A 16,333-nucleotide genomic window follows, 5' to 3' on the forward strand; every position below is an offset into this window, starting at 1 on the left:
TCCTCCTCTAAAAACTATGTGCGTGTTATGGTTGGGTGCGTGTTATAGAGTGAAAAATACGGTGGGAATGGAGGGAAGTCAATCAAGTTTTATGGTTTAAATTTTTGATTGTGATGAGTGTTGTTGTTTTTTTGTTATCATAAAATTAATAAACGAGAGAGAGAGAGAGAGAGAGAGAGGGGGGGGGAGGGAGGGATACATGGATGCTGACAACTAAGCCATGAATGTGTAGCATTTGGAGAGAAATTCTGTGTGGCATCTTCTCAGGGTTGTTTGCGCTGTAATCTTCTGCACAAAGGAGATTTGGTAAAAACCATTAATTGCTCCTTTTTTAGAACACGGGGTCCCAGAACCCCAAAAACAGGGTCTTCTTCCTTTGATGCAAGTGACCTGCCTTCTCCCTCTTAACAAGAAGACTGGGCAGAGATGGCAGAGGCTGCAGGGAGGAGGGTGGGAAGCAGCCCTGGCAGAAAAGGCTCCTTGCTCTCTGCAGCAATTTCCCCCCACTTGGTTAAGGTCTCCCTTCAGGAAGGCATTTGATGTATCAGCGAGACTTTGAATCATGTCCTCATGACTGTCTCTTAATACAACTGGTGCTGTGTCATACACAATCCTCTCCTGGGTAGGGTGTATCCTGGCTCCTGCAAGAGGGCAGAAGGCAGGGGAGCTGCATTTCCCATCTTTTCTTTCTCCTCAATTTTTGGATTTCTTTTTTTTAAAAGAAAGGTGTTCCTATCCATGGACTCAAGTTTCTGACCTGCATTCCTGCATTCCTATGACTCAGTAGGCAATGACGTTTCTTCTTTTATTCCTCTGCATTTCAGGCGAGAGCTCCATCCTTTTGGAGTCCAAGTCAGCATTATTGAACCTGGTGCTTTCCAAACAACCATTGGTATAAGAACATTAGAGAATTTAAAGACAGTATGGAACCAAGTGCCATCTGACATCAAAGAAGTCTATGGGGAACAGTACTTTGAGAACTGTGAGTAGACGCGGAGGGGATTTCAGCATGGTTTGCATTTTCCTGCAAACTTACCCAATTCACACATCAAGAAGCAATACATAGCTCTGCTTAGGAATTCAAACTCCTCTAGATTTAACAACAAGTTCTCCAGACTAACTATGTGTACAAAGTGAACATAATATACAAAAATGCACTAAGCAAATTGATCATGATAAAAAAAAATCACTACGCAAGGAAATAATGTTTGCCAAAATGTGTATACAGTGGTACTTCAGTTTAACAACAGCCCGGTTTAAGAATGATTTGGTTTACAAATTCCACAAAACCGGAAATAGTGTCTTGGTTTGAGAACTTTACCTCGGTCTAAGAACGGAATCCGAACGGTGGAAGGGCACCGGCGGTGGGAAGCCTCATTAGGGAAAGCATGCCTCGGTTTAAGAACGGTTTGGGTTTAAGAACAGGCTTCCGGAACCGATTAAGTTTTTAAACCGAGGTACCACTGTATTGTGAAAACTGAAATGCTGATGACTTTCAAATCATAAACTGAAATGAGGAGAACCAAACTCAGATTTTGGAGATATTGAAACTGAGAGAAACCTAAATGGACAGGTTCGTCCATTGTAGATTTAAATCTTTTAAGAATGTGTTCTGTTTCGAAGCCTCCAAAATAGTTCCAGATGCATCTGCTATGATTTACCGTATTTTTTGCTCTACAAGACTCACTTTTTCCCTCCTAAAAAGTAAGGGGAAATGTGTGTGCGTCTTATGGAGCAAATGCAGGCTGCGCAGCTATCCCAGAAGCCAGTACAGCAAGATGGATTGCTGCTTTCACTGCGCAGCTACCCCTCTTGCTGTTCTGGCTTCTGGGATTCAGATTTTTTTTTCTTGTTTTCCTCCTCCAAAAACTAGGTGCGACTTGTGGTCTGGTGCGTCTTATAGAGCGAAAAATATGGTAATTCTTCTAGGGAGAGGTATCTAGATGCCAACCAGTCCATTCAGCTCCCAAAAGATTTAGGTTACCTCCTACATTTACAGCACTAACTTCTGTTTTGCTTCATATTTCTCACACACAGATTGCAAAATTCCTCAATATACCATTAACAATGCCAGCAGCAAGCTTCACCTGGTCACTGACTGTATGGAACATGCCCTGACATCCTGCTCCCCTCGCACTCGCTACTCTGCAGGATGGGATGCAAAGTTCTTGTACATTCCTGCCTCTTACTTTCCAACATTCATCGTTGACTTCGTGATGAGCTGCATTCAGCCCAAACCTGCTCAAGCAGTATAGATTGCTTTGAAGAAAAACCTTTACAGTTGTCCAAATGAGCCAACAATCTGTGGATGCTTGTTTATGCAAAATAGAAAATGCAACAAACAAACTTTTGCAAGCAGTATGAATTGCTTTGAAGAAAAAGCTTTACAGTTATATTTCGAGAGGGGAAGCCAGTAGATGGTGTTCCTGTTTTCAGTTTAGCTTATACTGTATTTCTATATATGGTGGCTGAGATAAGGGATGCAGCTGCTGGCATGGGAAAGAAGGGAGTGTCCTTGCTCTGAACCAGCTGTAGAGATAAGGAGTAATATGAGTGGAGGGCTATCTTGAACTCATGCTCTGACTTCAAAGTGTGAAATCGAAGGAGGTGCCCTTAGAAGTGGATGGGGAAAAGGACGAGAGCATAAACCCCTTCTACAGAAATGGTGGAAAGCTGCTCCAGGACGCTATAAAACGCCCCAACTGCAGCAATCCAACGAGATTCCAGTTTGGACTGATCGGGTAAAGTGCCAAGCATATCTTGGCCTGAGAAAGAGGGTGCTGTCATCGGTTTCTGAAATGTCCCTGGCAAAAATGATGGATAGCTGAGCCAGCTTCACAACTTTATCTTTGAGTACAGTGGTGCCCCGCAAGACGAATGCCTCGCTAAACGAAAAACCCGCAAGACGAAAGGGTTTTCCGATTTTTAGCGGCTTCGCAAGACGAATTTCCCTATGGGCTTGCTTCGCAAGATGAATGTTCAGCATTCTGAGTGTTGGCGGTGGGGAGGAAAGCCCTCTTCCCACCGCAAGTCTTCAGGACAGGTCCGGGAACAGAGGGGAAGGTGCGCAGCTTCGCTGCCACCCGCCAGCATTTTAAGATCACCCCGGGACAGCGGAGAAGTCTCCGCTGTCCCGGGAAGGCAGGCGGGGGGGGGAAGCAAAGACATTCGCCCCCCCGCCGGCCTTCAGAAGAGGTCGGGGGACAGACTGTCCCCGGACCTGGTCTGAAGGCGGTTTCCATAGGAACGCATTGATTGATTTTCAATGCATTCCTATGGGAAACCGTGCTTCGCAAGACGAAAAACTCGCAAGACGAAAAGACTTGCGGAACGAATTAATTTCGTCTTGCGAGGCACCACTGTATTCTTTCATATACAGTTGTACCTTGGAAGTCTAATGGAATCTGTTCTGGAAGTCCGTTCGACTTCCAAAACGTTCAGAAACCAATCGGAAGCCACACCGGACGATTGAAAATCATTCCAGTTTTTGATTGTCCAGGAGCTGAAATGTACAAGTTCCAAAGCATTTGGCAGCCAAGGTACGACTGTACTTTAATTGTATATTAGCACCTGTTGCTGTTTCTTTGCTTATTATGATAGTAGTTAATAAAGCTTGCTTCTACTGCCTAAAAGTTTGAGATCCAAAGAACTAATTTGCAAACATTTTAGCAAATAGGATGAAAAAATCTTAGGTGAATATATACATCAAGGTGAATATATACATCAAGATCAGGCAGGGTTTCTTCCAGGTAGAAAAAGTCAAAAAAGCTTTTGATAATGTTTCCTGGGATTTCATGAAAAAATTACTTGAAGAAATTAATTGTGTATATACATTTTTTAAAGGAATACAAGCAATATGCTGGGAACAAATTGCGAAATTAATTGTAAATCAGGTGATAATGAATGAATGTAAAATACAAAAAGGAACTAGGTAAGGATGTCCGTTAGCACCGATATTATTCATTCTGGTCCTGGAAGTACTTGCAAGAAATATAAGAGCGGATAAAGACATTAAAGGGATAAAAACTGGAAAAAAATGAATTTAAGCTGAAAGCCATAGCTGCTGATCTAGTAATTACAGTAGAAGATTCAAAAAAATCTTTCCTTAGAGTAATAGAGAAAATTCAATAGTTTGGGGAAGTGGCAGGATTTAAATTAAATAGAAATAAAACTAAATTATTAGTTAAAAAATTAAAAAAGAGAAAAAAGATTTGGCCCAAAGCATTGAGATAGAAATCCATAAAAAAGTAAAATATTTAGGGATGTTGTTAACAACAAGAAATGTAAATGTGTATAAAGACAATTAGGAAAAAGTATGGTCTGAGATAAAAAGGAATTTAGAAATATGGAGTAGAATGAACCTTTCCCTACTAGGAAGAATTGCAGCGGTGAAAATGAATGTGTTGCCGAAAATGCTCTTTCTCTCCCAGACAGTCCCAGTAATGGGACAATCCCCAGTAATGAGGATGATTGCCTCAAAAGATGACAAAAAGATATTTCTAAGTTTATCGGGGTGGGAGTGGGGCAAAAGGCCAAGGATAAACATAAGAGACTTACAGATACAAAAGAAAGATGGGGCTTCGCCTTCTCAGATCTTAAACTGTATTATGAGGCTGCATGTTTGGTTTGGATTAGGGACTGGATAAAACTGGAAAAGGAAGAAGCATTAGATTTGTAATGTTATGATAACAGATACGGATGGCATGCATACATATGGTATGGGAAAGGGAAAGTACATAAAGGATATTACAATCATATAATCAGAAGATCATTAATGAGAGTATGGGAGAGGTACAAAGATTTAATAGAACAAAAAACAACTTGGTGGTTATCACCAATTGAAGCTTCATTACTCAAACTGCTTGGCAAAAAGGGAAAGTGGCCTACATATAGAGACTTACTGAGAGATCAAGAAGGAAAATGGAAATTAAAAGATTATGAGGAAATCAAAGATCATGTCCAGAGTTGGTTGCATTACAGACAATTATACGAAATGTATAAGGAAGATAACAAAAAAGGGTTTAGCTATACAGTGGTACCTCAGGTTAAATACGCTTCAGGTTACATACGCTTCAGGTTACAGACTCCGCTAACCCAGAAATAGTGCTTCAGGATGAGAACAGAAATCGTGCTCCGGCGGCGCGGCGGCAGTAGCGGGAGGCCCCATTAGCTAAAGTGGTGCTTCAGGTTAAGAACAGTTTCAGGTTAAGTATGGACCTCTGGAACGAATTAAGTACTTAACTCGAGGTACCACTGTACAACCTCTAGATTCCCAAATGAGGTTATAGAAGAAGTGAAGTTGTTGAAGAAAGCATATAGTATTCTGCTAGAATGGGAAACAAAAGATGAGGAGGTCAAATCAGTCATGATTAAATGGGCACAAGATATAGGACATAATATACAATTTCAGGATTGGGAAAAGCTGTGGAAGGTAGAGTTGAAATTTACAGACTGTTCTCTTTTGAAAGAAAATTATATAAAAATGATGTATAGATTGTATATTACACCAGTAAAAATGGCAAAAATGTATAAAACTGGGTTAAATACATGTTGGAAATGTAAATAAAAAGAAGGTACTTTGTATCATATGTGGTGGGAATGTAGAGAAATTTAAAAATTTTGGGAGATGAGACACAACGAATTGAAAAAAAAAGTTCACATAAATTGCGTGAGAAGGACAACCGCGACTTCAAGGAAGAATGGGAATTATTTACAAACTATTTAAAAAGGCAACAAAAGGATTTGGACTCCGTGGCAGGTTTTGAATAAACATCCACAAATTTTTTAGTAGAACAGATTTTGTTTGTGAACCGAGGTACTAGAATTCATGCACCAAAGCAAGCTGGCCGGGTCCAGCCTCACCCTTCCTACTCTAGGTGAAATGTAATTTGGCAAGCACTCTGCCCATCTTTCTATCAGCAGGAGGGATGTGCTTCCGTAAGAAAGATACGCTCAACCCCAGGCTTTCTTCCTGCTGTAGACAAATGACTTGAGTTATTTGCTCTATCTATACATGAACAGAACACAGGGGAAAGTGGCTGAATGTGTGGCACGGAGCTCTGCAGTGGGAGGGATTCTGTGTGTTTCCTTCACCAACAGATTCCACAATTAGTTTAAAGAAGGCAGTAAATCTCAGCACCTAACTGGGTTAAACCAATGTTTGCCAGAAGGGAGAAGCTCCCTTTGCAGCCAGTGGAGTATGAAAAACAGCAGCAGGCAGATAAGGAGCAACTGTAAACCGGAGAAGGAAGCACTGCTTTTCCTGCCGCACAACTGAAGTTGAGAGCCTTTCCTCTAACCAGCTGCAGGTCTGTCTCTTCCCTTTTCAAAATGAAATGAAATCAAATCAAATCAAATCAAAATAGTCCTGTAGCACCTTATAGACCAACTAAGTTTGTTTTGGTATAAGCTTTCATGTGTATGTGTATCTGAAGAAGTGTGCATGCACACGGAAGTTTATACCAGAACAAACTTAGCTGGTCTATAAGGAGCTACTGAACCATTTTTTATTTTTTATTTTGACCGCGTCAGACCCACACAGCTACCTACCTGAATCTTCCCTTTTCAATTATACATGGTAGTCAGTAACTTCCTGTCCCCACTAACATGTGCTTATAACAACTTTATTTTAAGCTAATATTCAGTAGGTGACACTTTTCTCAAGCTTCAGGCTGGGGGAGGGGAAAAGCTTCACTTCCTGAATTTCTTCTTCCTGGGCACCCTTTAAAGGCCGAGAAACATTTCCAGAAAAAGTTCAGAACTTTAAAAGGTACAAGATCTACCCCAGTCTCTAATAATAATAATAATTTATTATTTATACCCCATCCATCTGGCTGGATTTCCCCAGCCACTCTGGGTGGCTTCCAATAAAAGATTAAAAATACATTAGAACATCAGTTATTAAAAACTTCCCTAAACAGAGCTGCCTTCAGATGTCTTCGAAACGTCTGATGGTTGTTTATTTCTTTGACATCTGCTGGGAGGGCGTTCCACAGGGCAGGTGCCACTACCAAGAAGGCCCTCTGCCTGGTTCCCTGTAACCTCACTTCTTGCAGTGAGGGAACCGTCAGAAGGCCCTCGGAGCTGGACCTCAGAGTCTGGGCTGAACAATGGGGGTGGAATTGCTCCTTCAGGTATACTGAGCTGAGGCCTTTTAGGGCTTTAAAGGTCAGCACCAATACTTTAACGGTCAGCACGAAGCACATGCCATTTTCTCACCCCCCCCCCAGTGGTGACACCTGGAGTGAACCACCCCACCCCCCCTCCTCCACCCTTGGGGAGAGTTTGATCACACAAAACAAATCGGGGATCGGACTTTGAGCAAGTGCAATATGTGGTGCAATAATGGCAAAATAATGACCTGTTGGCGGCTAATGCTGAGATTGCACAATATTTGAGCTGCTTCTAATGTCTGTAGATGTAAATAGGATCATACTGTTCCACTTTATTTAGTTGTTTAGTTAATAAGCAGCTAGCTAGAGCTATTATTTATACTTCTTTTGGCCTGCCTCTGCTCCAAGCAGCTCTTTGCTTCATGCAAAAATTCTCTTTACCCTCCACAGCACTGTGAGGGAGGCTAAATTGAGCGGGGGCAACATAAAAGGTCTTCCAGTGAACTTCTTGGTGGAGCAGGAATTAGAAATATCTTCCTCCAAGTTCTGCCGGGGTGTGTATGCACCCTAACGCTTGAATTCTTTTCCCCTGCTGGTTTCAGCCATGTGGCTCTACCTGGCTGCCCTGCTGGGGCTTTACTTCATTCGCCGATGGTACAAGGAGAGACAGACGGTGGAGAACCTGACGGAGAAATATGTCTTCATCACGGGGTGTGACTCTGGCTTTGGAAACCTACTTGCCAGGCAGCTGGATGCCCGGGGCCTGCAGGTGCTGGCAGCCTGTCTCACGCAGAAGGGGGCAGAGCAGCTGGGCAAGGCCACCTCAGAGCGCTTGAAAACCACCATTCTGGATGTGAGCAGCACAGAGAGTGTGGCGGCCGCGACGGAGTGGGTGAAAGGGTGCATTGGAAGCAAAGGTGAATCTCTACTTTCCTTGTGCTGCCTCTGTGCAGGGATCGGGTCCTCGAATCACAAACATATGTTCTTTCTCACAGGGCTTTGGGGCTTGGTGAACAATGCAGGCACAGCTCTACCATCAGGTCCCAACGAATGGCTGACCAAAGATGACTTTGCAAAGGTGATCAATGTCAACCTTCTTGGGATGATTGATATGACACTACACATGGTGCCCATGGTGAGGAGAGCCAGAGGGAGGGTGGTCAACATCTCCAGTACGAATGGACGACTGGCCGTCTTTGGAGGTGGTTACTGCCCATCCAAGTTTGGTGTGGAAGCCTTCTCTGACAGCCTGAGGTAAACAGAGCAGCTCTTTAATGTCTTCTTTTGCTTACTTTAGTGCAACATCTGCCACACTCCCTAACCACTTGGCAGGCTGGAAGTGGCTGATGCGAGTCCTCCTGGTTTAGTTGCCAAGTCTGGGGAAAGTGGGCTGCAGGGAAATATGGCAGCTGCCCAGGGCTTTGCCCAAGACTCGCACAACTTGAGATGAATGTATCCAGGAAGGATCTGAAAAGAGAAGATAGACAGGGACTGGAAGGTGTCTAAAGGATACTTGCAAAACCATATTGAAAAATCAGGACTCCTATTAGAATAAACAAGTTCCGTTTTAAATACTGAAATACTAAATAAGATGGATAACAATGTGTAATAGAAACAGAAGCATGAAATTAGGTTAAAGGTGTGTGAAAAAAAGTAATAGAAGTGGATAGAAATTGCAATTGAGTAGATTGGAAGTCTAACACTAAGGTGGGGTGAGGGGTGGTGGATGGTGATGGGAAAAGAAATTATCTGTGGGATTGAGTGTAGGTATGTTTGAACATTTTTAAGGATTGTATGAAATGTATGCTTGTATGCTTGTATATTCGCAATATGTGTGTATTAATGCTGAATTATTTTAATAATAAAAACTTTTCAAAAAAAGAAAAAGAAAAAAGAAGGTATCCAGGCACAGGTCATGCTCACATCTGGCCTTGAACCAAACTTTTCAAATCACAAGCCCACAATTGGATGTGTGGCTCTCAGTCCAGGACCTTCTCGTTAATGGTGAACATGCTATGGATGCCCCCCTGTTTTCCTTAGAATAGTTTGGGCCCAATATGCTTTATAGAAATGTTGAGTACGTACCACTTAATTATCAAGATGTGGGACTGAGCAGTTATCTGCACATATGCACTGCCCAGGCTCACATAGCAGGGAGGTTACTGCTAACACTGTGGTTTGACTTCTCCCGCAGAGGCACACTCTGTTGAATGGTTTCTTTAAATGTGCAGGTTCATCATTGTTCCACCCGATGTGTATGTCTTTAAGGGGCCAGAGCAAGGGCCACAGCAGAATAACAAGACCCAGCTTTACAGCTGTGAAACATACCAGGTGCTGCTAAGTCGTGTTAATTAAGCTGTGTCAGCAATTGGGTATAGTATATAAGGAGCAGCACCTAGCTCTCCCATTACCCTGGGGGATGGGTTGGTGGTTGGGTCATGTTTGTTGTTGTTCTCTTTAGTGTAAAAGGAGGTTTTTTTGTTATTTTTGAGTTCCTTGTTATGCATGGTCTCCCCAGCAAGCTCTCTGCAGCGCTACTAAACTGCAAATAGCCAACACACTCCATTCTCTTTTGAGATTCATGGATGCCAATGTCCAGGTTTCTGTGATATGGCAGACGGACAGTGGAAAGTGTTGATAAGGCAGCTTGTCAAATTTGGGAAAATACTAATTTACTCTCAGAGGCTGTGAGACAATTTAAAGTGGTGAATGTACAAACCACCGAGGTGGGAAGGGCTGAGGTGGGAGGTTGGAGGAAAATGCAAGGGAAAGTAAGGGTGGTCCACGACAAAAATGGCACCTTGTGTGAATGGATTTGGGATGATTTGACTGTGATGGAGGCAAAACAGGAAGGGAAGGCAAAAGGTATGAGAGGCTACAATATGTGGTGGCAATGTAAAGTTATTAAGAAGGCCTGGGAAGTGACATATAAAGATTTGAAGAGAATGTGGAAAATGTTTTTCGTTAAAAAAACAGATGCTATGATTTTGGAAGGCACAGGACTTAATGGATTTATTGAGCAAAAGACTCTGTTCCTGCATTGGAGAGTGGACGCCAGGCCAAGACCAACCCATCCCTATACTGTGGTTCCTCTAGTTACGAACTTAATTTGTTCCAGAGGTCCGTTCTTAACCTGAAACTGTTCTTAACTAGAGGCGTGCTTTCGCTAATGGGGCCTCTGCGCCGCCAGCACACAATTTCCGTTCTCATCCTGGGGCAAAGTTCTCAACTCAAGGTAACTCTTCCAGGTTAGCGGAGTTTGTAACCTGAAGCGTTTGTAACCTGAGGCATTTGTAACTCAAGGTACCATTGTAGGAGGAAGAAGCCACCACCAAAGAAAATAAAGAATATTGGCAAAATAAATTAATGAACTATGTAGGACATATTAGATAATTTGAAACCCGGACTTCCGGGTTAGCGCCATCTGCAAATGGTGGAGTTCCTCCGACCGGAGGAACTGGCTCCATGGAAACTGGGTCTTCCCGCCGCAGCGAAGGTGGGGACCCGCTAGAAATCCCAGGTGGAGGAAGCCTGGGAACGTGGGGTTCGGCAGAGCACCAGGAGCGCCTCCCCTACTCGCGGGGAACCCCATTTTGGGGCTTCGGAGCGAAGTAGGGTAAGCGGTGCGGTGCTGCGAACTGATTGCTACTTTCACGGAGGGAAGCCGCATAGCCATTGCCGGAGAGCGATGACTTTTTCCTGTCGACAGTTGGACTCTAAACAAGTACCTGTGAGTAGAAACGGAAAATTGGATCAAGAAACACCCTAATTTGGCACCGAAGCGGGAAGGTTCAAAACAGGAAGTCCGCCTTCTGCTTTTTGTAAATAGACTGAAGCAAAAACCTTGTAAGCTAATAGCCTGGAAAGTTGTTTTGTAAAGGTCAAAATTTCCTTAATTTATAACCACTAAAACCCCCTTGGAAGCAGGAGAAAAGGGGGGGGGGGGAATTTGACTGTTCAAGCCTGCAGGAGAGGGAGTAAAGAAAAATAAGTTTCCACCGTCTCAAACCTGGGAATGCGGTGTCAGAGACAGAAATTGTTGGAGACGTCCATTGACTGTGAATGGGACATTTTGACAGATAGCTAAAACAGAGAAGCAAACTGATTCCATTGTTGCCTTTTGCACTCTAAAGAAACAAAATATTTGAAAATTGAAAGTAACTTTTTTTTGTTGGACATGCTTTAAAAAGATGGACACAAATAGAAATTGTCTCCTCTAGCGGTAGCTTGTCAAATTGTTGCTGCAGTTTACTTGGGGACTTCACAGCTGCGAGATTAAGATCGTGGGACCAGATTGTGACCTTGAATAAAAATGTGTTTGGAAGAAGTCTTGGTGCTTGCTTTTTGCAAGACAAGCGCTTTGCTGGAGCAGTTGTATGAGAAGATGGATTTGATGAATGAGAAGTTGGATTTGATGACTGTTGTAGTCAGTGAATGTAGACAAACAGGGAATACTGACACAGAAATCATACAGGGACCAACTCAGGAAACTGGTTCGACTGGGCAAATGCAAGGGCAGATGACAATGGAGGAGGTTGCGGTTGTACCTCAAGCAATACAAATGGAGAGATCCGAGGCCCTGCAGGAGCATAAGCCGCTGTTTTGGAAGATCGAATTTGGAGTGGGCCAGAGGGAGTCTGGAGCTGATGAGGCTCTTAACTTTGGAGGGACTTTGAAATATGCTGTTAAATATTTTTTGGATTATATTGATGACTGTGACCAACGGGCTGAACTTCACTGCATGTAATGCTTTGAAGGAAAATGTAATGAAAATGATATATAGATGGTACATGACCCCAGTTAAACTTGCCAAAATATACCATTTGTCTGATAACAAATGTTGGAAATGTAAAGAAAATGAGGGAACATTCTTTCACCTCTGGTGGACCTGCTCTAGAGTGAAGGCCTTCTGGGAAATGATATATAATGAGCTGAAAAAGGTATTTAAGTATACCTTCACTAAGAAACCAGAGGCCTTCCTTTTGGGTATTGTCGGCCAGAAGGTGTTAAAGAAGGACCGAACATTTTTTATGTATGCAACAACGGCAGCAAGGATACTCATCGCTAAGCACTGGAAAACTCAAGATCTACCCACACTGGAAGAGTGGCAGATGCAACTGATAGACTATATGGAACTAGCCGAGATGACCGGCAGAATCCGAGACCTGGGAGAAGAGAAGGTTGAAGATTGGAAGAAATTTAAGATTTATTTAAAAAAGCATTGTAATTTGGTTGAATGTTAAGATGGAGGCTAGATCATAAATAATTGGCCACCACTAAATTAGATGCAATTAGGATGATAAATGTGATTGAGGAAAAATCATAAACCTTTGGGAGAATTATTAGATTATATTCTAAATGAATGAGACACAATAATGTAAACAAGATGATAAATTGCGGGCAAGAATTGACAATGATGCAAGTGGGAGCGGGAGACGTGAGGGAGTCCAAAGAAGTTAAGAAACTATGTTATGATATATGTTACATTGATCATTATATTTGCATTTATGTTTAAAAATCTATATATATATATATATATGCAGGTTTTGGTGTCCTCGGGTGTCTTCCCGTGTAAAAGTTGGGGTGTCTAGGCGACGTTTCGACGAGGTCTCACTCGTCATCTTCAGGCTGGTGCTTTCGGCTTCTTGTTACTGGAACAGAGCGGGATCTCAATGTTTGAGTTCCTATAAATACTGTAGAGGGGGTGTGGTGTCTAGCCTCCAATGTTCTGGGCAGAGAGGAAGTTCCCAGGCTAGTGTGCCTTTTCTTCTTTTGTTCCTTAATTACTTGAGAGATACCTTGAGTGATTTCTTGAGTGATATCCTGAGTACCACTTAGGTGGGTCATTAGGTGTGGATTAGTTGCTAAAGTCTTTGTGTCTTGACCTCTTGAACTTTGTGAAGAGTTTTCCTGAGAAGATGGCTGTATTGCACTTAGTTGTGCTTTGGCTTGGCTTCGTGTATAGGGGCGAGCTGTGGTTTTGTGGCTTGTGTCAGCCAGATCTGTGTAGGGATTGCAGGGGGGTGCAGCATCCGGAGGTGCCACCATGGACTGGCTACTGGATGGTGTCAGTAATTCATCTGTGGAGAGGGTCTGGGTTTGGGTCTGGTGTGGTTGATTGGTGTTGGCGTTCTGTGTGCCTCTGGATCTGGTGTCAGTTTTTGTGGGGAGGGCTAATTTCCAGATGTCTGGCAAGCGGGATGTGTCGTCACGCTTGTTCATGTTGTGAGGGTGTTTCTCTATCTGTTTCCAACACATGAAAGAAACAGGACACGAAATTAATTTTGCAGATTCCAAATTGCTCTTTAACACGGAACATCACCACAAGAGAATAATCATGGAAGCCATCGAGATAGAGAAACACCCTCACAACATGAACAAGCGTGACGACACATCCCGCTTGCCAGACATCTGGAAATTAGCCCTCCCCACAAAAACTGACACCAGATCCAGAGGCACACAGAACGCCAACACCAATCAACCACACCAGACCCAAACCCAGACCCTCTCCACAGATGAATTACTGACACCATCCAGTAGCCAGTCCATGGTGGCACCTCCGGATGCTGCACCCCCCTGCAATCCCTACACAGATCTGGCTGACACAAGCCACAAAACCACAGCTCGCCCCTATACACGAAGCCAAGCCAAAGCACAACTAAGTGCAATACAGCCATCTTCTCAGGAAAACTCTTCACAAAGTTCAAGAGGTCAAGACACAAAGACTTTAGCAACTAATCCACACCTAATGACCCACCTAAGTGGTACTCAGGATATCACTCAAGAAATCACTCAAGGTATCTCTCAAGTAATTAAGGAACAAAAGAAGAAAAGGCACACTAGCCTGGGAACTTCCTCTCTGCCCAGAACATTGGAGGCTAGACACCACACCCCCTCTACAGTATTTATAGGAACTCAAACATTGAGATCCCGCTCTGTTCCAGTAACAAGAAGCCGAAAGCACCAGCCTGAAGATGACGAGTGAGACCTCGTCGAAACGTCGCCTAGACACCCCAACTTTTACACGGGAAGACACCCGAGGACACCAAAACCTGCATTCCTGTACCCGTGAAAATCTACGAAAGCATATATATATATATATATATATTTGCTTTCGTAGATTTTCACGGGTACAGGAATGCAGGTTTTGGTGTCCTCGGGTGTCTTCCCGTGTAAAAGTTGGGGTGTCTAGGCGACCCGAGGACACCAAAACCTGCATTCCTGTACCCGTGAAAATCTACGACTCAGGATATCACTCAAGAAATCACTCAAGGTATCTCTCAAGTAATTAAGGAACAAAAGAAGAAAAGGCACACTAGCCTGGGAACTTCCTCTCTGCCCAGAACATTGGAGGCTAGACACCACACCCCCTCTACAGTATTTATAGGAACTCAAACATTGAGATCCCGCTCTGTTCCAGTAACAAGAAGCCGAAAGCACCAGCCTGAAGATGACGAGTGAGACCTCGTCGAAACGTCGCCTAGACACCCCAACTTTTACACGGGAAGACACCCGAGGACACCAAAACCTGCATATATATATATATATATATATATATATATATATTGATGACTGTGGGGAGTGGGACTGTGGGGAATGGGCTGGTCTGATGAGGGGAGATGGAGATAATTATGGGCTGAAATTCCCCCAGAGACCTACTCCTCAATGAGAAAGGAAAGAAATCAAGAAAGAGACCAACAAAAGACAAGGAAAAGTGCAAGTATAAACAACAAGAAGAAGATCTGCAGAAGGGGCATGGAAGAGATTTAAGAGCCTCGGACATAAGACTACCAGGTTGATGGACTAGATGGAATGGACAGTAAGGACTGACATAACCCAAGACCAGGAAGAAGGGACGTTGGATGAAAATTGGAAGAGTCTATAAAGATTATTTATTTTGGGAACTAGTGTAAAATTATGAATATTAGGGAAAATGTTGGAATGAAACTGTCTGGCTTTAGTAGAAATGATATAAGGAGTTATGTATAAATAAGCATTAAGTTTTAAGTTCTAAGGTACTTTACGGTAAGATAAGGTTAAATAAAGTAAGGCAAATTGAATAACAAAATATGGTGAAAGATGGAAAGGATTTGCTGAGTTAATTAATAGGTTAGACTGTTAAGATAAATTATTTTTAAAAAAATTGAAAAAGATGGAAAGAAATTGCTGAAATAACTAATTAAGCTAGAATACAAAAAGGGAGGTGTGAGGAGGTCAAGGAAACAAGCAAATGAAAGATAAAGATATGTAATATGGGATTTGTATTTTGTTGTTGTTGTTGTGTTGTTGTATTGGTTTTTATGTATTTTTTTCTATTCTCCTTTGTTTTCTTTTTCTTTTTGTAATCTTGAAACTCTTAATAAATATCATTTTTTAAAAAAATAGATAATTTGAAACCCAAGAAAGAAAGGACATGGATTATTTTTTTTTAAGGGGTAATGTTTAATGCATACTTTGTAAGCTTTGTGTATAGGTTTCTACATTAGTTGAACTTCTAAAAGTCACTTGTAATAAGATGAATAAGGTTTTAAAATGGGATTAAGAATATAAGATTTTATGGACATGCATGAATTTGTATAAAATACCGTATTTTTTGCACCATAACACTCACTTTTTTCCTCCTAGAAAGCAAGGGGAAATGTCTGTGCGTGTTATGGAGGGAATGCCTACGGATGGCGGGGGGGATCTGCTGCAGTCGTGAGCAGAGGATCCATGGTTCCCCTTCCTTCCCTCCTCCGTGGCTCGCTTTGAAACAGCAAAGCGGGAGAAGAGCCGCTGAGTGGGGAGGAGAGAGGGACAGAGAGCCTGCTTCTTTAAAGGAGCAAAGTGGGAGAGGAGAGGAGCCGCTTACACGAGTGTAAGCTGATCCTGTCCGGTTGGTTCCTTTAAAGAAGCAGGCTCTCTGTCCCTCTCTCCTCCCCACTCAGCTCGCTAAATAGCAGCAAAGGTTTTCAGCTCGCTAAGCCGGGGATGAGCGGGGAGGAGGGAGAAAAGCAGAGCCTGCTTGCTTTAAAGGAGCAAAGTGGGAGAGGAGAGGAGCCTTCTCCCCTTAAACCCCTCTTCTGCATTATCAGCAGCATCCTTCTCCACACCCCCCATGCGTGCTCCTTGTCCCTTGAGTGCTTTTCCTTCCCTCCCCACTTAAAACGTGGTTACAAAGCACGGTTCCACATAGATCCTCAGGATTTTGGCACTGGGTCACCCCAAATTCACCATCAGAT

The 16,333-nt window shown here is 42.9% G+C and overlaps 3 protein-coding genes across 4 annotated transcripts in view; 2 read left to right on the forward strand and 1 right to left on the reverse strand.

Moving 5' to 3' along the window:
- LOC310838593 (retinol dehydrogenase 7-like) overlaps positions 1 to 2,290 on the forward strand; it is a 5,019-nt gene extending 2,729 nt beyond the window's left edge. For both annotated transcript variants that reach the window (XM_083726098.1, XM_083726099.1), the window contains 2 exons: positions 825 to 982; positions 2,038 to 2,290. In XM_083726098.1, coding sequence (XP_083582224.1) covers positions 825 to 982; positions 2,038 to 2,255 — 376 coding nt within the window. In that variant the 3' untranslated portion in view covers positions 2,256 to 2,290. The remainder of the gene's footprint in view (positions 1 to 824; positions 983 to 2,037) is intronic.
- Positions 1 to 16,333, reverse strand: part of LOC310840197 (17-beta-hydroxysteroid dehydrogenase type 6-like) — a 257,115-nt gene that overhangs the window by 56,375 nt on the left and 184,407 nt on the right. The window lies entirely within an intron of this gene.
- On the forward strand, positions 7,093 to 8,370 carry LOC310840219 (retinol dehydrogenase 16-like; the record flags this gene model as incomplete). Its single annotated transcript, XM_083729530.1, has 2 exons — positions 7,093 to 8,029; positions 8,108 to 8,370. Exons 1-2 carry the CDS (start codon positions 7,717 to 7,719, stop codon positions 8,368 to 8,370), a joined length of 576 nt encoding a protein of 191 aa, XP_083585656.1. The 5' UTR covers positions 7,093 to 7,716.

The sequence above is a fragment of the Podarcis gaigeae genome (genome assembly GCF_964106915.1).
Source record: "Podarcis gaigeae genome assembly, chromosome: 2".
NCBI lineage: Eukaryota > Metazoa > Chordata > Lepidosauria > Squamata > Lacertidae > Podarcis > Podarcis gaigeae.